This window comes from Diabrotica virgifera, chromosome 4, assembly GCF_917563875.1.
Source record: "Diabrotica virgifera virgifera chromosome 4, PGI_DIABVI_V3a".
NCBI lineage: Eukaryota > Metazoa > Arthropoda > Insecta > Coleoptera > Chrysomelidae > Diabrotica > Diabrotica virgifera.
In genome coordinates this window covers 40,697,168-40,722,485 of record NC_065446.1, presented here as the reverse complement: position 1 = coordinate 40,722,485, position 25,318 = coordinate 40,697,168, and the positions used below count along the sequence as shown (strand labels likewise).

At 32.7% G+C, this 25,318-nt stretch overlaps 1 protein-coding gene across 1 annotated transcript in view; it reads right to left on the bottom strand.

Annotated features, from left to right (window-relative positions):
- Positions 1–4,901: 4,901 nt before the first annotated feature.
- Positions 4,902–25,318, bottom strand: part of LOC114325514 (myosin-VIIa) — a 314,282-nt gene continuing 293,865 nt past the window's right edge. Inside the window, exon 22 of the mRNA XM_028273590.2 lies at positions 4,902–16,008. Within this exon, the coding sequence (XP_028129391.1) occupies positions 15,802–16,008 (207 nt within the window). The 3' untranslated portion in view covers positions 4,902–15,801. The remainder of the gene's footprint in view (positions 16,009–25,318) is intronic.

Below are 25,318 nucleotides of genomic sequence, written 5' to 3'. Positions count from 1 at the left end.
ACAGTGCGCCAATGTTTGTGAGAAGGGTGACTTCAGCGTTATAAATAAAAAATTATAGAAGATACAGATTTAATTTTAGAAAATTCTTTATAGAAGGTTTTTTTTTGTAAAATTTTCTGAATTTTTCAATGGTCAAGTCAGTTTTTTTCTAAAATTTATATTTTCGGAGTTATTTAAAAAAACATGTAATTTCGTAGTTCATTTGTTTAATAAAAAAATAATGTGTGTGTACTTTGTACGCACTTAAGAAGTTATACTTCTATTATACAGTGCGGTGGAATAAGTGTTGCCCCCCCCCCTGTTAACTTGTTTATTTTAAGAATATAAGCAAAACGCTCGGACAAGTTGATTTTTAAACTAACCATAGTAGATTATACCATCAACGTTTCGAACTTTACGTGATCCCTCTTCAGGTGACAGGCATAACTTTGATTTTTTTAAATGGTAAAGTACATTATGTGACACCTCGTTTAAAAGCTCTTAAAATACTGATTTCAAAAATGTATAACACTTTAATCCTTTTTGAGATCGTAGGCGCAAAATTTCGGTCGAACTCTTTTTAAACGCATTTATTTTTTTCAAATTCTGAGAAAACTAATAAGTATTTTTGAACAATTTAAACGCAGAATGAAAGATTAAATTATCACCGATGGCTGACAGTCCCTTAGAATAAACAAAAAGTTTCTTTTGAATGATATATTTGAAATTAAAAATCACACTAAATTTTCTCTTTTTTCATCACTGTGACTTATTAAAATAAACATTATAGGAGTTCGCAGGGATTTTGGACCATCGAGAATACTGTAATATTTCATTCTGCGCTTAAATTTTTCAAAAATATTTATTAGTTTTTTCAGGATTCGAATAAAATGATTGCATTTAGAAATAATTCGACCAAAATTTTGCGCCTACGCTCTCAAACAGGATTAAAGTATTATACATTTTTGAAATCAGTATATTAAGTGCTTTTAAATGAGGTGTCACATGATGTACTTTCCCATTTCAAAAAATCAAACTTATGGCTGTCACCTGAAGAGGCATCGCGTAAAGTTCGAAACGTTGATGCTATAATATACTATGGTTAGTTTAAAAATCAACCTGTCCGGGCATTTTGCTTATATTCTTAAAATAAGCAAGTTAACAGGGGGGGGGCAACACTTATTCCACCGCACTGTATAATTTCAACGAAATAAATATACTTAACAGTTACAATACAAAAAATTGACAATAATTACCACAAATTAACCAAAACTTAACAATGCCAAAAAAAAAGAATATGAATCGTCCGGGATTTGAACCCGCCATCTCGCGATCTCTCGATCTCTGGTCCAATGCCCTACCAACCAGGCTATCAAGGCGCCTGTTATTGACGTTTCGCATATACATAATTACACATCACGGTGACAAGTGAAATATAAAAATGGATATTTTATTATTTTACGCCCAAGGAAGACAAATCCAAAGACACAAAAATTATAATAAATAATATATATAATGAATTTCTACGGCTGTCGCCGCCTCTCCATACCCAGCTTCCAACATTTACTAAAAAACACTAATATATTATTTTAATGGCTTATTTTCGCTGATACATAACTTAAAAGATTAGCAAGGAACAACATACTATTGAACGTAAAGAAAAATAAATTATTAATCACCTAATAGGTAGATCTTGGCCTCCATAGAATTAAGTTGCTTTAAACTGCAGTTAAATATATCGCAGTAAATACTTAAGGCATTATAATAGCTGAAGGTTAGTTCTAGCTTGTGTATTTCTGAATGTAATCGAATTTCTTACTGTATAAGACGGATAAGATTATAATAAATATACAATAAAATGTTTTAATAATACTCATCTTACTCCTGAGGAAGACAAATCCAAAGACACAAAAATTATAATAAATATATTTACTAAAAACACTAATATATTCTTTTCACACCTCTTCTTGCACTGATATATTTATACATAACTAGAAAGATTTAGCAACTAAACGCCATACTGTCTGTGTGCGCATGCGCGCAGTATTATGACATTTTACTCTCAATCGCCCCTAAAGAAGTATAACTTCAAAAATGAAGCACCCACTTCTCGAGTTGAACTTTTTGATATGTTGTTTATTAAACATTTCTTAATGAAATTACAAAAAGTTCCATCTTGTTTGATTTTTTCCGAAGTGAAAATCTATATGCACTCCCTATTAACGTAATATCTCTATTAATAATAATTTTCTTTAGTTTATAGAAGGAAGCTCTGGATTTTTCAATGCGTATTCTTATTTCTTTATTTATATCCCAGTTATAGTTAACGTTGCGTTATCGCCCAAATAGGTAATATTGTGGACTCTTTATTCCATACGCTCTGGTGTTCATTGGTTGTAACTTCGTTTTGCTGACAACCATCCGTTTTGTCTTGAGAAGTATTAAGTTTTAGCCAGTGGCGACACGTGACTTTTCTGAAGTGTTACCAAAACCAGATGCAAAAATCTTATTTAAAAAAATGAAGATATTGCTAAATGTATATATACATTATACACTCACCGGCACAAAATTCCGCCACCCAAAATTTTTGATTAAGTTTGACAATCTATAACTTTATTATTTGTACTTCGATTTTCAAGATTCTTGCACGAGTTTGTAGATACATGTATTGATGTCAATTGCTATTATTCCAGTAACAAAAAATTTTTGCTTAGATGGCATTATACGGGGGTGAATGTAAGCGTTGTTTTTTCTCCGAACTTTAAAAAATTCTGTGGAAAAATTGGTGGCCTGATTTTGTTTCATACTCCTTTTGTATTATCCTGGAGGTATCACTAAGGTCTTCTTTTTTGAATTATCTGAATATCTCTTTTCTTGTAAGAGCTGTAATTAAAAACACTGCTTTGAAGGTTTATTTAATTAAAAAATATCAAACGCACTAAAATTAACAAAACAAAACAAATTTAACAACAAAACAAAACAATTCAATAGCGGTTATGTCCACCTCTTACAGCAACGACTGCTCGCAATCTGTTTAGCATCTAATAAATATGTGTTTTCCTTGCCTGGGGAATAGCCCGATATTCCTCTACCATGGCCATAACTGTACCAAATTTTCTGGAGGCCTAGGATGACGGCAAATAGCTTTTTTATTCATCCCATAAATGCTCAATATGATTGAGATCTGGGCTGCATGCGGGCCATTCTAATCTTATCAATCCAACCTCAATTGTATGAGTCAATCAGTGTTTTTATTTACAAAAAATGGTACAGCTCTTGCAAGAAAAAATATATTCGGATAATTCAAAAAACAAAATGTTGGTGATACCTCCGGGAAAATATGACAGGACTCTGAAACAAAATCAGCGATTCCATTTTTCCACAGAATTTTTTAAAATTAGGATAAAATACAACGCTTCCTTTCACCCCTGTACAATGACATGCAAGCAAAAATTTTTGTTACCGGAATAATACCAAACAATATGAATACATGTACCTACAAACTGATGCAAGAATCTTGAAAATCGGAGCACAAATAATTAAGTTATAAATTGTCAAACTTAATCAAAAATTTTGGGTGGCGGAATTTTGTGCCGTGAGTGTAGCTTCAATAATATCATTTTGTATATCACTTGAAACTCTCGAAAAAAACAGATGTTTCTAGATGTTGACAAAATTTTTGATCTTTTTTGGCAATTAATGTTAACAATTCCCTGTAATTACCTCGATGCGATTGTCAGAGTAGTCGCACTCAAAATGACCACGAAACGCTAGTTCTTGTTTGGCGCAAAAATATACAGTATCTATTATAAGTGTGCTAAGGATATACCTATCTATTTTTTTTAACAAACTCATTATGTTTAGCAATATTTGCTTTAAAAGCTTGGTTAAGAGAACTTTTGATTTTTGTTTTGCCAAACTGAATCAAATTGGGTATACATCTTACATGTAGGTAACGGCCTTATGTCTCCTTTTTAAAAATCTAACACTATTTAAATCGTGAACCTGGTCCACCCATTTTTCTGTAGAAACCAGAAGACATGGCTAACAATACAGTATATTTTCTTGCAACCATAATATATCCAAGGATTTTCACTGTACCAACTAAATTTAAAATATCAAACTACTTTTATTGATTCCTTTTTTAAATTGTTTAAAATAGGTCTTTCATTTTTAATCTCATTTTTTTCTTCAAAATTATACAAGGAGAATTACTTTTCAAGTAGTTGATCGATTAGGAAGCGACACTCATCCATGGTTAACTGCACGCACACTTTTTATAGGTACTGTCACCAATTTTAAATATGGTAACAGCGCTACTGATACACAGCGCGCTTATGCCGTCGCTTCTTCAAAATTTTCAGTCACTAGCCGGTCCCGAGCGCCAGCGTGGATATATAACCATTGTAACCAGAAATGAGTCTGGTAACAGAGTATAATAAAGTGCAACTGAGTCACATAAGCTCGCCAATATTTTCGTGTCTACGAGTGGTTGGCTATTTACTGAGTTAGGTACTATTACCACATAATATAATAATATATTTCTATTGGTAAAAATATTGGTAAATAGAATAATTCATCGTCATAAAATATTTATTTGCAAGATTTTTAACTGTTACCAATGGTAACAGTGGTTACATGGACGCTTCGCCAGTGGTTTTAGCCCATATTCATCACATGCCTCTGTCACCCTGTTTATAAGTCGTTGCAAATCTTCTTCATTGGAGGCAATCAGTACCGTGTCGTCTGCGTATGTGAGATTGTTGACATTAATTCCGTTGATTTTAATGCCTACACCTTTATCTCAGGCTTCTTTGAAAATAAATTCGGAGTAGATATTAAAAAGTAGAGGCGACCAAATACATCCTTGCCTCACTCCACGTATTTACACTGCTGTCAAATGAATATTAACAAAAATAATAGCCAGATAAAAATATAATTTATTGTCATTCACCTATTTACAAACATTCTCACAATATAAAAACATGTACCTTATAAATATTACATAGTGATGTAAATATATTTACATTACACATACATAAATAGTTGACAACAAATAATATATATAAAGTTTCGAGAAACATAAAACACTTAAGTCAATATTGGTCTGTATTAACAAGTACCTACAAAAAATAAAAATTTGACTTTTCGAAGAGATTCGGTATAAAAGTATTCGCCTTTATGTTTGGATCAGCCCTTTAATATTGAGATAATATAATAGTTATTTATGAAACAATTCGTGAAGTATGCTTTTTGCGAACGCACGCGATGTTTAGAGCACGAGCGACAGCGGAGCTCGTGCTATACATCGTGTAAGTTCGCAAAAAGTACTTCACGCACAGTTTCATACAATATTTTATCTACGATAAACAAATAAAAAATCTGCAACTCTTCGTCACTGGAATTCATTTCTATTCTACAATGTTTAGAACTTTGACATTTAAAAATTCTAACTTCTTTCAAACCAGAAAACTGTCAAAACTTTTGTTGTAATTTATTGCTCAAATATGTCATCACCATGACAACTCGAAAGTTAAGCATATTTGATTATATGAAAGTGTGCCAAAAAACAGTGCGAAAAAGTAAATTTTATTTAAAATACATTGTTACTTCACGCACACTTTAAATCCTTCACGCACTGCTATCTATAATGACAGTTTTCACAAACTAAAAACTTAAACATAATATGAGATAAAGTAGATAAAATAGTTTTTTTAACTACTAACGCAACTAAAAGCTTTTACTAATAGTTTTACAATAGTAAAGGTCCTCAGAGTAGAATAGAGCCACAATCATTTAAATGGAATTTCATGAGGTCATGTCTTTTTATGTACTTACTTAAATAATTGGACATGAATATTAAATTTGACATTCTTTATAGTTGTGACGTACATTTTACATCATCACTACGTATCTAAATTTTACCACACTTTAGCCTTCGTTATCTTACATATGCCATATAGTGGTCGCATTCAGAAGACGAAAAAGTGAGGGAGCCGTTCCCGACGGAGGGGTAACAGTTGTGTTTCGTCCTGTGAACCCTTCGCTCCCTAAATTGGTGACAACCTATCATTTCTTTCTGTTACATGTGAAGTTATATACTTGCCTCTGCACAATAAATTGTTTTTTACTTCATAATCATGGTCAAAGACCATGGATTGTTTACGGTCTGCGCTATTTTCCAATTGATAATTAGTACTTGACGCCATCTTTCAACAAGTCTCTTGACAAATTCACAAAAGTAGCATACATGTACGTTGGACGGAGGTAGCGGAATTAAAATGAGCTCACTGTCATGGCGACCGTTCCGCAAGTAGCGCCACATTCAGAGAACGAATTCCCAACAGTTGCGGAACCGCTCCGTCACTTTTTCGTCTTCTGAATGCGAACTGTCAGAGTTTTGAATTCTATTTTTGTTAGGTACTAGAAATGTTATGTAGGCTTTTTCATCATGTGATGAGCGCGTGCATTTTTTTCCTACTCTTTTGATCAACAATTGAGAGGTTAGGCATCATTACTTGTCAGAGATATTTTTCTTTGTTACTTGTTTAGGTACTATACAAATAATATCTATAATTTTTTATTCTAATTAATGAGGTCAATCAATTTTTATTACTTTCATCCCATTACATCGAAATACAATTTATTAACAATAATATTATTATAGTGTATAATCAATAAAATAGATCATTTAATATTTTTTCTACAACCGTGTTAAAAATGCAATTTTTAGCACTCCATACGAGCGTTAAAAATGCTACTTTAAGGCACTAGTGCTTTAAAAAAATTTTAAGGCACTGCAGTTCGTATTGACCGTATAGGCAATTTTGATGTAATGTCAAAAAAATATAAAAATGGAATGTCAGTCAAGTTCAAGTAAAAATTTTTGTAGATATTGTCCTGTAATTACGTTTGTAGAAAAAATATTGTATGATATGCGTGTTAAAAAGTACATTTTTAAGGCACTCATGTGAATTGCAGAACTCGCTATACATGCGTGTTGCAGAACTCGCTATACATGCGTGCCTTAAACGTGTTCTTTTAACACTTATATCATAAATAACTATTACGGTTAAAAATGACAAATACAGGTACCTACTGAATAGTATTTAATACAAATAAAATATTATAGGTATGGTATAACACAAGATTGTGTATAAAGAAATTTTTGGCTATTGAAAATTTCTAAAATAATACTGTGTATTGCTTTTATATGATTTATAGCGTGTATCATTTTTACATACTCCGTAACGGCACCTTAGTTGTTCCTTTTCGTACAGGTATCATAATAATAATCGATGGAGTAAACAATTGACTTGCTAATTGAGGCACTTTATTCTTTATTTTCGAATTATTTTTTCAATAACTAAACTTTATTAAGTATTTTTTTTCTTAATTATATGTTTACAGATACTTTACTGTTATTTACATTGCATTACTAACCTAACAAGCTTGTTTACAACAATACGAAAAAAATGGCGAATACAATTTTTGATGAAAAGGCCTATTATAATTTCTGTGTAAGATTGTTTATAGTATTTCAGTTAGTGTTAAAAAACTTTGCTATCGTCTTTTGGTGTAAAATTTGTTCGGAAATATAATATCCTAATTTTATAAACTCCAACTCCTATAGATAAATAACCACTTGTAAACAAGTTGTTGTTAGATATCCAGTTAGATAAATACCTAACCACAGTAAACATGTTATTGTTAAGAAATTATTTATGAACCCACAATTCAGTGATATTAATATAACATACTCTCTATTAGTAAAAATACTACATATAAGTATCACAATACTTCTATAAGTACCCTGTTGTTAAACTGGAAGGAGTAATTCAAATTTACCGCGCTGTAATGCTTGTTTATAATTGGTCCAACCTCAGTCAAGTTTACTCCACTGTTATGAAATTTTGACACTATTGACATTTATGAAATTTTGACACTATTGGCACTTCATAGGTTAATTAAGTTATATTCGCTGTGTGCAAGTACTTGCAGGGGATACGAGAAACGATCGTGCGCGTATAGCGGACAAATCTTGCAACTTTCTTAACATATATTTCTTAAATAATTCATATCGTTAATTGAAATTGTCAAATTGACGTATATTTCATACCTACTGTCATTGAAGAAAATGGGATTTCGCAAATGTGTTATAAATTGTAAAAATTATATGTTGTTCCACAATATTGCTATGATAGGTATGCAATTATTAAAGTGAATTTAATTAATGGTATATTGTTTGTAGTACAATGTTTACCTTTTAATAACATAACTTCAATTCAATCTTACTTTTTCTTCTCATTCTTTTATGGGCTATGGCCTTGACAATTATCCCGTAACCACGACTAATATAATTGGCCAATATAATTAAAAGTGCTAAAAATGTTGCAGAGCTATGAAACCAGGTGTCGCTCTTCCGAACTTGCATGGTCTCAATAACGAATTCGCTTTGCCGAGATTCCCTTTGACACATGGGGAATAGGAAGCACAAAAATTCCTACCGCACTCTATTAAATGCTCAAATTCTCAAATCAACTTAATCTTTCACTAAAAAAAGAAGAATTATTGAAAATAGTGGGAGTGAAATTTTGTGAAATTTATTTCTACAAAATATTTTTATTTTTTTCAATAAATAATTTGCTCATTTGTTATCCATACATTATAATGGTGTAAATAAATATTTATTGATTGGCGTAATGTATATGTTATTTATGTCTGTTTACTATTAATAATATTGGCTGTGAGCGGGTAAGTTTGTTTGTGTAGTAATTTCCAGTCACGTCTAGCAACCTAACTACCCAAAAAAGAAATTACCAACAACACTAGACAGTTGTGTCTCGGCTAAGCGAATTCGGTTTATCGGCAATTTTTTCTGTTTTCTGCGTTATTTCTTTAACTTTTAGATTTTTAGTCTGCTTTTATATAAAAAAACATTTGTTTTTAGAACTCTTTAGCTACGTATTAGTATGGTTATAATATTTATGGATTATCTTCGAAGACCGATGTGATCAACAAAAAAAGAAGATGTATTTGGTGATTTTTTTAGTGACATTATTGGGTCTGAATCTGTTTTTTGGATTTACTCCGCCTGGTTTAAAAACAGGGTACAGTTTGAGTATAACAAGTTTGAACAGAACAATGGAACAATGAAAATTCCATAGTATCCGGTCAATGGAAGTGATACATTTTATTGATCTCGTGAGAATCGTAAAAAATGCCAAAATCGCGCAACTTTGATTTATTATTTAACAGCTTTATAGAAACCTACTTCATTTGCGGCAAAATACAAAAATTGCATACGAAAGCTACTCTCTCTACCATTTAAACGCATTTTGATTTTTATCAATAGGACACTCTGATCAAAAGATATAGAATTAATACCGTCCAGTTGATAGTTCTGTCGTCAGGGGGGTACAATGGCCTCCTTTATTCAGATGGACTTACCCAAGTTTTTTTATGTATTTTGACCCGTAGAACACGAATTTTTTGGGTAACAGTTGATACGGATGTCGATAAGATTGTTATAAACAAAGAACTTGAAGAATTACATAACAGCAGTTTTTCGCAAACAACACATTTTTTTGTATTTTTTGGGTCATTCTAAGCAAAAAATGTTCTTACAAGTTTTTTCGTAGGATGCATAGTTTTCGAGATAAACACGGTTGAACTTTCCTGAAATCGAAAAATTTTATTTTTTGAACCCGAATAACTTTTGATTAAAAAATAAAAAGCAATTATGCTTACCGCATTTGAAAGTTCAAGTCAAATTATACCGGTTTTGATTATTTGCCTTCCTAAAAATTAATTTTTTTATTGTTAAACAAAGCTATAAACACATAGTACTTGAGTGATGTCTTCAATGCATTTTTCATTTAAAATCGAAATGAGTAGGCAAGCCTACAAACAGGCAATTTCTACGTAGCATGTATTAGGCACGGGAAACACTATGTATTTATAGACATTGGCAGTTTGCAGGAGCGCCTACTCGTTTGATTTTAAATGAGAACTGCATTGAAAACATCACTCAAGCACTATGTGTTTATAGCTTTGTTTAACAATAAAAAAATTAATTTTTAGCAATGCAAATAATCAAAACCGATAGAATTTAACTTGAACTTTCAAATGCGGTAAGCAGAATTGCTATTTTATTATTTAGTCAAAAGTTATTCAGGTTCAAAAATTGCAATTTTTCAATTTTTTGACAGTTCAACCGCATTTACAGTTGAGTCCGGGAATCTTTACCCGTGCGTCATCATTTAAAGCATACGAAATAAGTCGATGATAAGTCGGAAATTGAAATTTACTAAACGCAACAGCGTGTGACTTGCTGTCACTTGCTGTTGCGTTTAGTAAATTTCAATTTCCGACTTATCATCGACTTATTTCGTATGCTTTAAATGATGACGCACGGGTAAAGATTCCCGGACTCAACTGTATCTCGAAAACTATGCATCCTTCGAAAAACTTGTACGAACATTTTTTGCTTAGAATGGCCCAAAAACTACATAAAAATGTTTTGTTTTGCGAAAAATCGCTGTTATGTAATTCCTCAAGTTCTTTGTTTATAACAATCTTATCGACATCCGGATCAACTGTTATCAAGTCCATCTGAATAAAGGAGACCGTTGTACCCCCTCTGGCGACATGACTATGATACAAATTTTATTTAAAAAATTAATTTCGCGCGTGTATTACACATTCTATACAAAAAGTGCTAACAAATATTTTTATTATCTTAACTACATTTCTTGTTTTGGAACATTTTTTTCTACGGCTTACATATTCTTGGTAAATGGATCTTCTTCGTTTACCCCAACCGTATCAGGGGGGGGGGCGGTTAGGATGAAGCCCGGGAGTGGCAAACGTTTTTGCATATTTTTGGGGTCCCAAAATTCACATTCTTAGCAAAATTCAGCTTGCTCCTATGATTTTTAGAGGTTAAGTGGCATTTCTGAAGAGTATAAAGAGGTAACCAATTAAATCATTAAAAAATTGCTTCCTCAAAATTAACCAAATTCCTAATATATAGAACAATACACCTAATAAAATCATGGCTTATTTCTACCGCAAATTGCTACGATTCGATAAGTAAGGATAATATACGTGCAAAATATACCACACATAATAACATTGTGTCTGCAAGTTTGCATTGAGTTGGTCTGCAAGTTTGAAAATATCATTTTGTTTAATAAAAGGAGGATTTGAATAAGTTTATTTTTGACTATGATAAACATCGTTTCAATATGATACGATTCTCGTTCTTGGAAAGGAAATCGCGAAGCGAAATCAAACAGCGCAGCGCTTGGATTCTGTGTACGGTGACCGTTTTCCTTCGATGTGTAACGTTACAAACGTCACGTCTTTGCTATTTTATTTTTAAATAATTATTCTATTTTATTTTCTTAAATATTTCATCAGTATTAATTTTCTTCTATTTGTTTTACCTGGTTTGTTCGTTAAAAACTCGTTGGCGCCCTCTTTTATTATCCTCTATTTCCTATCTCTCTTTTCAACTAAAATCTAAATCATCATACGGAACGTATTTCATATATTCTTACTCTGTAGATATCTGTCTTTTAATACGGAACATGCCTGCCACCTCCTACGTCCTACTGTCATGATAGTGACACTTCGTCTCTCAATTCTCAAAATGGTGGTGGTAAACTCATAAAAGCCAAGGAAGCTTGGAAATAAATCATTTTTATTCAATAGACGACCTTTCTCTTGGGGTAAGAATACTAAAAATTCTAATTATTACAATCATTATATTCCTACATGCATACCTAGCATGTAGCATAGCTTTTTTCTTATACCTTACCTCCAATGTCAAAGCATGTGTTCTGATATTTTAGTTTTACATATATCTTTTTAATTTACAAATATGCACGTTTAGTAATCAAATTTTAACTAGTAGTATAAATCTTAATTCCATTTAATTTACCCTTGCCATCTACTTTTAGTTTTTGAATACTATTTGGTAAAGGCTCGTTTTTGGTTTTTCTTCTTGATTGTAACTTACACCTGTTCTGTATTCTAGTTTTTGGGATAAAGATCACGGTCCTCCCTTCGGGAGCTTCAAGCTATCCTCACCGGTGATGGAACTAATCTAACTAAACTAACTAAGCCTGAAACAATGAAGACCATGTCATCTAGACTGCAACAACTACCATCTCCAGCTGCAGGGGCCTAGGGCCGAACATCTGCCCAGGTCTACAAGAAGTCTACAGCAGTACCATGCGACATCAAGAAGTTACCATCGAACCGATACCAAAAGCCATAAGTATAATCTACAAATTGTTAGTTTTTGGCAAAAATTTGAATATATTTGTTAATGCATATAATAAGCCACATTTTCATTATATCTTTATTGAACAATAAACATGATTGGTTAAAAATATTGTTTTGTTTGCTTCCATTCTAAATTTTCAGAGTTCATATTCTAAGATTAGGACAAGACGAACACATACCTTGAGAGACTGAGCTAGGCTGGGGTGAACGATAGCTATCTTGGATGATTGGAATAATATTTTCGAATATTATTTCAATTAGCTGGGGTAGTCTATTGTCGATTTCGTTTCAGATGGTAACCGTAAAAAATTGGTTTAACGTGTTTCATCATGTTCTAGGTGCCCCGAAAATGGTTACCACGGAGGACAACTTGACAAAAATCCACGATCTCGTTTTCCAAACCGCCGACTGAAGGTTCGCGAGAAAGCTGAGACAGTAGGCATCTCAAAAAACCGCGTGGGTGATATCCTGCATAAAATTTTGGGCATGAGAAAGCTGTCGGCATGATGGGTGCTGCGTTTGCGCAGTCTGGTCAACAAGCGCAACCACGTAACCACTTCAGAGCAGTGTTTGACGCTAGTTAAGCATAATTCGAAGGAGTTTCTACGTCGTTTCGTAACCGTAGACGAAACATGGATCCACTGGTACCTAACAGATCATGGCAAGGACCAAGGAACAGTCGAAATTGTGGATGTCACAGCTTCGAACATGCTTCGAAGAAGGCAAGACAGTTCTATCGGCCGGAAAGGCATTATCGATGGTTAAGAGCGCAGATCCACTTTATGCTGATTTTAAGACATCATAAGAATATTCAGTAGGGCCATATGAATGTTCTGCATAATTATTGTAAGTCCAGAATGATTTTAAATGGGTTAAACCGCCTTGCCAAAATATAGTATTTCCCATTTGTACTAAAAACCGACTTGCACAGATATATTATGTCCGTTGGAAGTGCACAAAACATAGTATGTTTTGGATATACAATATTAGTGCTCACGCTATCAAACTTATCATGGCTGTAAATATTGTTTGTCCGGACATGCAATATTTGTGCTCTTCCACAGCTGTCCTTCCACATTCTCAAAAAGGATCAATATTATACATGCAATATTTATTATAAGGCCTCAGACAAATTTTCTTTGGAAAATAATTGGAAACTCCATAAGCAAAGGGAAGAAGAAGCTATAGCAATGAAAAAAGCAGACAAGAAGAAAGCTATTGAAGTAAAAGAAGTCAATTATAGAGCGATCACGTTTGACTTGGAAGCAATTTTGACAGTGCCATTTTCTGCAGATCCTCAGATTTATTACAAACGAAAACTTTCAGTTTTTAATTTTACCACTTATGACTCATTTGATCAAAATGGTCACTGCTATGTGTGGGATGAAACCCAGGGTTCCAAAGGTGCCTCAGAGATAGGTACATGCCTTTTAAAATACCCGTATAATTTGCCAAAAACCGTTGAACATGTAGCCACTTTCTCAGACACATGTGGTGGGCAAAATCGCAACCAGTTTGTTTGTGCTTTGATGCTATACACTGTTGCAAAAATTGACAACCTTAAAACGATCGACCTAAAGTTTATGGAATCTGGCCATTCTTATTTGGAAGCTGACTCAATTCATGCAACAATTGAGCATGCTCGTAAGCACAAAAAGATATTCACGACCGAAGAATGGGCACTTTTGATTAGCAAGACACAAACCAAAACCTTAGAAGTACGTAGACTGAACCATTCAGATTTTTATGACCTGCAGAATCTTGCTTCCATTATAATACAAAATAAGAAAAATACGTTAGGTGATGCAATAAAATGGCTCCAGGTTAGAGGTAGTGCAAACACTCATGACCACGGCGCAGTAGACGAAATTTCGCACTTCCATGCGAAACGCACTGTACTCAACGTGAAAATATCCGCCTTCGCGCAGCTCCATGGTCAGGAGTGTTTGCACTATCTCTAACTGGTTCCGATTCGAAAAAACAAGGCCAGCTGTTATTCAATATAAATATTATTAATTGACTAATGAACAATTTTTAGAGTTTGATGTCATACAAAACAAAAGACATACTAAACAAATTACACAAGTTGCATGGACAAATGTCCAGCTAAAAGCCAAATATCAAAAAATACATTTTCATATCTGAGGCAAAAAAGAAAGACTTATTGTATTTACTAAATAAGGAGATCATACCAACAATTTATAAAACGTATTTTGAAAGTCTTCCGACATCAAGAAAAACAAAAGATCTTGTACCTTGGCGGACCCCTGAAGATGAAGAAGATGATTCTGAATGATTCTGTTTTACTGTTTTGTCCCACTTTTTGTTTTAACAAAAAAAGAATAAAATAAAGAGAACTTTTCCAAACTCATTATTTTATTAATCTAGGTTACACATGTTGTATGTCCAAACAGTAAGAACCCTTATGTTGTATGTCCATACACATTTAAAAAAATATTTTTAACCCAATAATACAAAATATTTTAAAAAATATCTACATTAAGCTAGTAATGATACCCGAACTTATTACCCAAACATGATATTTCGGTATATCACCAGTATCTAACAAAAAGTAACGCGAAAACTTCAAAACGTTCTCCTCAAGAATTAAGGTATTTGGACATACTATATCTGCGCTCTTAACCATCGTTATAAGAGTTACTATGACTAAATGAAAACCTATCTATTTTAGAATGAAAATAGGGCGGAGATCAGGTTCCCGCCAAGAGTAGTTGACAAGGAAACAAAGGAAATCCAACAAAAGATTATCGTGATCGTCATCATCAATTAGCCCTGATTTTTCCATTGTTGAACATAGTTTCCCTCTAGAAATTTCCTTCTTCTTCTGTTCTGCACCTCTGCTATCCAATTGGTCACAAGTCTTTTGAGGTCGTCTGGTCATCGCGTTGCGGGTCTTCCTTGGCTTCGCTTGTCTGCCCGTGGTCTTCACTCAAGCAATTTTTTTGTTCATCTGTCGTCTTTCATTCTTGCAACATGTCCCGCCCATCTCCATTTAACAAAACATAGAGATTCCAAGAAAATTATTAAAACAATAGACCTCACATTTGGTCTAGCAGCGAACTACTTTCTTAAGATGTTTGTGCACGTTTATAAAGTGCCTCTTTTCGTGAGTTGTTGCTTGAGTTTTATGAAATGCGCAGTTACATACCCCCTTCTACCTCTAGATGTACGAAACACGTTAGATAAAAAATATACATATACGTTTTTGAACATAATTTGCTAACAATTTAAAAATTAGGTATATAGATAGAGCTTTTTTTTATAGATGATCCTAATAAAATTTGCATATTTATAAGAGCTTATTTATAACGATTGTTACCTTTACAGCTTCCTCAACAGAACAGAAATATAAAAAAGCTAATTTTAATGTAGATTTTAAATAAAAGTGTACTAAATTCAAATTATCTACCATAACAATCTAATATCGTTTAGTTTTTGTTGTTTAGATATGTATAGGTATACAAACATATTTATATTTTCTATATCCTAATATTGCCTTTTTTGAAACTACTTTATCCTTATACTCCTTTGCTTGTTCATGTTCGTCAACATGAGTGAAATGTAAGACGTTAAAAGATCGTCCATTTTATAACCTAAGGAGGTCTCACACAACAATTTTGATCCCCTAACTAAGTTTCCTATGGTCATATGGAAGTACGTGTTGCCGGAAGACCAATTGGAAATTCTGGTGAAGGGATGCGTTACCAAAATATCCTGGAACAAATATATACATATTAATAATTATTAGAAGAAACAAATTTATAATGTTGAGGTTCATCTTAAATATTCACAAAAATATCGAGTGTAAAATAATTAGCCGGCGGTCTCCAATAGACGCAGTAGGCTGCGTACAACATCACGCCGCGCCGTAGGAAAATTGTTCATTTTCGTTACTTTTAATAAACTTTGAAGGACAAAAAAAGAGTAATTCTAAAACAAATTCAAATTACGGGGTGAATTGAAGTGACCATCGACTTAGCCGGTGGTATCCAATAGACGGCTTAGGCTGCGTATAGAGTGTATAGGGCTTTTCATCGATTGTCATTTGTCTCGAGCTTCTGTCATGTGTCACATAATATTAATATATCTACGATATACGTCTTTGGTTTGTATTATTGTATGTACCAATAACGTATGTCGTAGATATATTAATATTATGTGACACATAAAGATGAAGTTGATCAACTGTTTGATATTCCCAATACTGACTTACGGATGTGAATCTTGGACCCTGAGAAATTCGGAAAGAAGAAAGATAGACGCCACTGAAATGTTCTGTTGGAGACGAATGCTACGAATTGCTTGGACCGACCATAGAACAAATAATTCGATTTTAAGAGAGGTTAAAGTTAGCCAACGGCTCTCCAGTTAAGTCCATCTCCAACAATTAAAATACTTTGGACATGTTATGAGAGCAAACACAGAAAACATGGAAAGACTCATTATACAAGGAAAGGTGGAAGGCCGAAGATCACGAGGAAGATCCCCAACAAGATAGCTCGATCAGATAACAGGAATATGCAACAGACCTATGCATGAGTTAAAAGAAATGACCAGAGACAGAGATCTTTGGAGACGGACAATACACGACATCACGTCGACCACTACATTCCCTCCGGGGGGTCAGGATTGAAGAGAGAGATGTGACACATGACAGAAGCTCGAAACAAATGACTGTGAATGAAAAGCCCTATTGGAGACCACTACCTTATCCTTTTGGATCCATTTAACAGAGTGTACGATTAATATAAACATCACTGAATCAAACTGGCAGTTAGGGGTGTGGAGTGGGGGGCTTAGGACTCTTACCAAACAAGTAGTTCATAAACAAGATTTGAGACTCATTCAAATAGACCAACATAATAGCAGCAATCATCTAGTTAATACTTTGTGTGTATGTTTTTCACATCAAACGTTTTTTTTGTTAGGTGTTATCATATCAGGCTATACAGGATGTCCTAGACTCTAGACTAATTTAGCCACGCTATATCTCTTAAACGAATAGAGATTTTCGAATGGGACAAAAACTGATCTATTCCATTTGTAATACACTTTCATATGGCGTAGAAAAAATTCATCTCCTAAATATTCCTCCCTAACTTACAGGGTGCTATTAAAAAAATAAGTTAGGGGTTGCAACTAAGGGATGAATATTTAGGGGATAATTTTTTTTATTAAAGTGTATTAAAAATGTAATAGATCAGTTTTTGTCCCATTCGAAAATCTCTATTCGTTTAAGAAATATAGCCTGGATAAATTAGTCTGGGACACATAATTAACAAAACTAAACTGATATTTTCTTGGTAATTTACGAACCGATTTTATTTTCAAAAAATGTGTTGAATAGACGATAGAAGACCACATCCAAAACTATAAAAAAATATACAGGGTGCTATTAAAAAAATTAAAGTTAGGGGTTGTAACTAAGGGATGAATATTTAGGGGATGATTTTTTTTTCTACGTCATACTAAAGTGTATTACAAGTAGAACAGATCACTTTCTGTCCCATTCGAAAATCTCTATTCGTTTAAGAGATATAGCGTGGCTAAATTAGTCTGGGACACCCTGTATAGGTTACCCAGGTGTTTTATCATATATTGCTCAATAATGCTATATGGTCCTAAAAATAAACGGTTTGGCTCTGAATTCGACTCGTTCTTAACTAATATCTTGTCTCGTGTTTTACACTTTTTTTTCTCTTGTTTTTTCATCATATGCTTTCTTTCTAACGTATTTTAACCGTGTTAGTGTTTCTCTGTCCTCTTTAATGGCTACTTGTAATCTGCATTTTAGTTCCACAAGATAGTCGTCAAAATTGTACAGGGGTTCCATTTCGTTCTGTACATTTGTAGACAATCTACAGGTTTTTCCAAACACTAATTCGAACGGTGTGTAACATGTTGCTGATTGTACGGAAATGCTGTATGAAAAACAGTAATATTGTACCGACGTACTCCAATTTGTCGGGAATTTTGATAGGTGGATTCCAAGATACGGATTTAAATACTTATGAGCATTTTGTAAAGCTTCAATTGTCTCGTGGTGATGTGCTGGAGTTTAGCTGCGCTATTTGCAGCAATGCGCATGTCTCCTTAAATATTCTTGCCATAAACTTTGTGCCTTGGTCTGTTACTGAGATACCTTCTGGGTCATCCATACTTCAAATCGAACACATTTAAAATTGAATATAACTTGCGTCATATTGTGGCATATGCCACATAGTATTCAATTTGTATTCTAAAGCAATTCTCAGCAAAGCGTTTGAAACCATACAAGAAGGTATAAAAATTAATTGAATTAAATTATCAAGCATCAGATATACAGATGATACTATTTGGATGGCAGACTTAGCACAGATAGGGCTTCAAAGGCTTATCGACGACCTCAATCTTACTATAACATAATTTAACATGAAAATAAACAGTGAAAAATCAAAGTGTATTAAAAATCAAAGTAATCGACAAGAATATCGACCACATCGGTAGATAAGAAACCGTTAAACTACCTTTACTTGTAAACAAAGCAAAAACTAAAGTTTATAACTGATATTGTGTCTGGGAATTTTTGGTACTTTTTATTAAGATAAGAAAATTTATGGTCAATTATAAAGATAATACCGAGTAACAAATCTGAAGACTAAATTGTAAAAAATTCCCACGATTGTAAAAATAAGAGCCCAAAGTTCAAAGACCAGAACCAGCGTCTTTAAATTTTTTGAACGTTCAATTGTATTTATAAATAATTAGGAAACAAATATTTTTCTCTAAAATGTAAATAACAAACTTGTTTACTGAACTTCATTACGGTTATTAAAGAAATCTTATATAATCATAACAATGTAAATCGTAGTGGTTCCCACAGTTGTAATTATATATCCTGTTTTAAAATAATGATATGTGTATTTATCGTTATTAATGTGTTTGCGTTTTTTAATTAAGATTATTAACTCTAATAAATTATGTGATTGCGTTATAAATGAGTCACTACATTTTTTTAATGTTAATTACATATGAGTTTTCATTATTTTAAAACCAAAAATACCATTTGGTTTCACTTATAATGTAGCGCTACAACCCTGGGTGGATCATACACAACTGTTTCCAAAAAGCTCAGTATTCAACCAAACTGTTCAGTGGAATATTCATTTTTTGGATATGAGTGGGTGTTGTCCGTCCATCGCATTCTGGGACGCCCAATTGGTCATTGTCCTGTAGGAACCTCCTCCTAAATCAGTTTTACAAGCTTTTCACTATACAGGGTGTTTCATTGGGAAAGTAACATACGTTAACTGTAGAAAGAGGACACTTGGCGATCTCAAACATACCATACTTAATGGATCTTACTCCATTAATAACAAAGATACTGGGTGTTTTATCTATTTTGCCATTTTCTTAATTGGTTCATAACTTTTTAACCACACTGTATATTTATTTTATATTTGGCATGCAAATATAATTTAAGGTGTACAATAAATTAATATATTTACAATTGTAAAAAATCCAGATCCGGATTAAAAAATATTGGAAAAATGTTCCGACCCCAAAACAACACCCTGTACATTAAATTTTTTAAAATGGATTTTTCAGTTGAAAAGAGGATGAAAAAATAAATTCAGTGGTATAATTTTTAATTTCGGCAAAATGATTTTTCTGGTGAAATTTTGAATTTGAATTCGGAAATTAAGTGAATTGCGAGAGCTCTAAGTAGAAAAAAATTGAAATACAGCTTACAACTTGTCAACCTCACTTATATTGATTTTATATTTAACACGCGAATATTCTTTTAGGTGTCCAATCAATTAATTTATTTACAATTATAAAAAATCCAGGTCCGGTTTAAAAAATATTGTGTAAATATTCCGACCCAAAAAAACACCTTGTATATTAATTTTCTTTAAAATGGATTTCGCATTTGAAAAGAGGATGAAAAACAAAATTAGTGATTTACTTTGAATTTTCGACAAAATTATTTTTCTGGTAAAATTTTGAATTTGAATTCTGAAATTATGTCAATTGCGATAGCTCTTATAGAAAAAATTAAAATGCGACTTAATTTTAATTAATACCATTATTTAATCTAAATTGGTAAAATGTTAATATTTTTTTGCACGATTGATCATTTTTGACTGTTTACCGTGACAGATTTTACGTCAGTAGGTGACATTTACTAGCAACTCGACGGTAAGTAATCCAACTCGACGGTAAGTACTCCAACTCGACAGTAAGTAATTCACTTACCGTCGAGTTAAAAAATCTCTTAATTTTAATTTATTTTTTGAAAGAATATAGAAAACTAACGAATTATTTATTAATATTGAAACTTATGGTACAATTTGTTAAATTATTTAATGAAATCCCACTTGTTTGGGCTGTGGTTTCACTTCTAACAGAAACTCCTGCAGAATCGCATACATTAGTAGTATCCAACATTTTTTCTCTTCAAACACGCGATCAAAGTTGAAAACTTGGAAATATCAATGCCATCATAAAGGAAAACGGTGGATTTAATCATTGAATATTCTGCCCAGAGGCTTCCAGGAGCTTTCAACTGCATATGTCTTGAACGAAATATGCCAATAGAGTCTTTTCTTCGATTCTTAAATTCTTGCCTTCGCACCATTTTTTAAAACTTTGGTAGGTATTTTGATAACGGATTTTGGATTTTTCGGGAATAATTGCGGAACACCCTTCTTCCCAAGCCCGTTCAATTTCTTCAAATTCACTTTCGCTCATATTTTAATTTATAATAATCAAAATTGTACTTAAAATTATTGACAACTAAATAAAAACTCAATTCTCCATTGTTGTTATGCACCCTAGTTACTACCTAACAACCAAAGTATTTATCTTGATAAAATGAATGAAACTAGTCCCTATGACGAAAATGTTTAATTTTATAATTTATAATGGTATCAATCGTGCAAAAAACGTTATAAGCATGTCGAACGTTAAGGGTAACCGATCTCAGACAAACAATTGTCTTCGATCGGTATAAAACCCTTACCGTTCTCCATACTTAATATACTATTCGCGGTGTGCAAGTACTTGGAAGGGAAACGAGAAACGACCGTGCGCGAGTCGCGGAGAAATATTGCAACTATCTTAAATAATTCATATTGTCAATTGAAATTGTCAAATTGACGTATATTTCATACCTTCTGTCGTTGAAGCAGAAAAATTATATATTGCTCCACAATATCGATATGATATGCAATTATTATATAAAGGGAAATTTAATAATTGTATTTTGCTTGCAGTACTTCATTTTAATAACTAATTGTATGTACTACATACAATTGTTTACGTTTGCATAACATAACCTGCATCTTATTTTTTCTTCTTATTATTTTTTTGGACTATGGCCTTGACAATTATCCAGTAACCAGGACTAATATAATTGGCCAATATAATTAAAAGTGCGAATAAAAGTACAGAGCGTAGAAATAGGGGTCGCTTTGCCGAACTTGCACGGTCCCAATAGTGTTTTTTTATTATGTGTGAAAAATAGTTTTTGGCGAATATTCATCTTTGCATAATGAATAAATAATAAAGGGTCAATAAAGAATACATCACTTTAATCAACAAAATAGCTAAAAATTATAACAAAACAGCGAAAATTTGCAGCATAATCACTATTCAAAACTAAAGTACTTATTCAAAATTACCACCATCAAAAATTAGTTTTTTTTTATACGTAGGTACGGTAAATTTTTGTAGTTAGGTACCTAGCGTCATGTGTACTGTGTAGTGTGTGTGTTGAGTAAGTGTCTTGTTACATTGCAAAGTCGACGTCATTGTCCTTGCAAAGAGACGCTAATTGTATCCGAACGTCTGCGGTCCCTCCGGTGAGTACCGATCCCACAAGGACAGAAACTATTTTCATTTATTAATTTATAATAAACGAAAAATTTCTGACCCTGGTGAGATTCGAACTCACGACCATTCGGACCTTTCGATCCAAAGGTAGGCGCTCTTACCACTGAGCCACAGAGGGGGTCATCAAAAATTATTGTTATGTCTGCAAATGTTAATATTTTACCAATTTAGATTAAATAAAGGTATTAATTTAAATTAAGTCATATTTTAATTTATTTTACCTTGAGCTTCGCAGTTCACATAATTTCAGAATTCAAATTCAAATTTTTACCAGAAAAATCATTTTACAGGAAAGTCAAAGTATACCACTAATTTTGTTTTTCATCCTTTTTTCAAATGCAAAATCCATTTTAAAAAAATTTAATATACAAGGTGTTTTTTGGGTTGGAACATTTATACAATATTTTTTAATCCGGACCTGGATTTTTTATAATTGTAATTAAATTAATTGACTGGACACCTAAAATAATATTCGCGTGTTAAATATAAAATCAATATACAGTGAGGTTGACAAGTTGTAAGCTGTATTTCAATTTTTTTTCTACTTAGAGCTCTCGCAATTCACTTAATTTCCGAATTCAAATTCAAAATTTCACCAGAAAAATCATTTTGCCGAAAATTCAAAGTATACCACTGAATTTATCCTCTTTTCAACTGAAAAATCCATTTTAAAAAAATTTAATGTACAGGGTGCTGTTTTGGGGTCGGAACATTTTTCCAATATTTTTTAAGCCGGACCCGGATTTTTAACAATTGTAAATAAAGCAATTTATTGTACGCCTTAAATCATATTTGCGTGCCAAATATAAAATAAATATACAGTGTGGTCAAAAAGTTATGAACCAATTAAGAAAATGGCAAAATAGATAAAACACCCAGTATCTTTATTATTAATGGAGTAAGACCCATTAAGTATGGTATTTTTGAGACCGCCTAAGTATCCTCTTTCTACAGTTAACGTATGTTACTTTACCAATGAAACACCCTGTATAGGTACTTTCCCTTCCGGCCTCATGTCTTTATTTCTCCAGACTACATCCCTCTTCTTCTTCTGGTTCCTATCCGTTTCGGACGTTGGAAATCATATTGGCAATCATAACCTTGCTCACTGAGGCTTGAAACAGATCCATTGAAGTTTTCTTAAACCTTGTTCTTAAATTCCGCAGCCATGATATTCTCCTTCTACCGGGTCCTCGCTTACCTTTGACTTTACCCTGAAATATGGAGTGCAGCAGGGAGTAACGGTGCTGATTTCTCATAACGTGTCCCAGATACTGCAGTTTTATGCGTTTTATGGTAAACACAATCTCCGATTCCTTCTTCATTCTTTCTAGAACTTCTTTGTTCGTGATCCTTGCTGTCCCGGATATTCTCAGCATTCTTCTATAGAGCCACATCTCAAACGCTTCAAGTTTTTTAATAGTGGCCTCTGTAAGCGTCCATACCTCCGATCCGTACAATAATGTAGAGAAAACATAATATCTGAAATGTTTCATTTTTGTATCTAGGGATATGTTGTGGCTTTTGAAGATGGCGCTCATTTTATTAAAAACCATTCTTGCCTTTCCTATGCGGCACTTTATTTCCTGTACGTTACTCCACTGCTCATTTATAATAGTTCCCAGATAGCAATACTGTTTTACGCGCTCTATCTGCGTTCTGCGTTCCCTTAATATATAGGGTGAGGCAGGTAACTGGCCTATTAGAAATATCTCGAGAACTAAAGGCAACAGAATCATGAAAATTGGAATAAAGGGGTTTTGAGGAATGATCTATTAAATGAAAATATTTTCATCTCTTTGCAACTTCCGGTTATACCGGAAGTTGCTTATAACTTGGTTTTTTTAAATGGGACACCCTGTATATTTTTACATTTTTGGATTCTCCTCAATATCTTCTTTCTTAAAATATGAGATTTTGTAATATTATACAGGGTATTTTAAAAGATATTTACGTTTTTTTATTCATTTCGTAGCAACATTCACACCCTGTAGAATTGTAATAGTTTGACATTAAAAACTCTGCTTACGTTCAAGTGATTTTTAATATAGTCTATTATCGTTAAGAATCATTAGTATAGCTAATTTTGAAATATTAGTATACAGGGTTGGTCGAAACTCGGAATGAATATTTTTTGAGTTTTCTTAAATAGAACACCCTGTATTTTAGTATTGTAATGAAATGATATTTCATAGTACTTTTTTATTTTATAAGTATTCCCTATACCTAACTGCTTTAATTTGTGAGTTATTGGTGATTCAAGCTAAACATTAATTGCAACAAAAAATACGTAAAATTTTATTAGGTTGGCCATGAAAATATTCAATCACAAACAATTTTTCAGAAATAAATATATATTAATCCAGACCTATCCTTAAAATTACCAATAATGGTTTAGCTATCAAAATAGCTACGTAGTTAAGATTGTTGGTGCGACTAACAATTACGCACAAATTAAAGCAGTTAGGTATAGGGAATGCTTAGGAAATAAAAAAGTACCATAAAATATCATTTCATTACAATACTAAAATACAGGGTGTTCCATTTAAGAAAACTCAGAAAATACTCATTCCGAGTTTCGACCAACCCTGTATACTAAAATTAAAAATTTAGCTATACTAATGATTCTTAACAATAGTAGACTATATTAAAAATCATTTGAACGTAAGTAGAGTTTTAGTTGTCAAACTACTACAATTCTACAGGGTGTGAATATTGCTACGAAATTAATAAACAAACGTAATTATCTTTTAAAATACCCTGTATAACATTACAAATCCTCATATTTTAAGAAAGAAGACATCGAAGAGAATCCAAAAATGTAAAAATATACAGGGTGTCCCATTTAAAAAAAACGAAGTTATAAGCAACTTCCGGTATAACCGGAAGTTGCAAAGAGATGAAAATATTTTCATTTAATAGATCATCCTTCAAAACCCCTGTATTCCAATTTTCATGATTCTGTTGCTTTTAGTTCTCGAGATATTTCTAATAGGCCAGTTATCTGCCTCACCCTGTATAGATGAGCCCCGTTTATATTCTCCTTGCTGATTATCATTTGTTTGGTTTTTTGGGTATTAATGTTTAGTCCGTACTGTTAACTGTACTCGTTGATTCTGTCCATTAGCCTCTGAAGTCCCTCTAAACT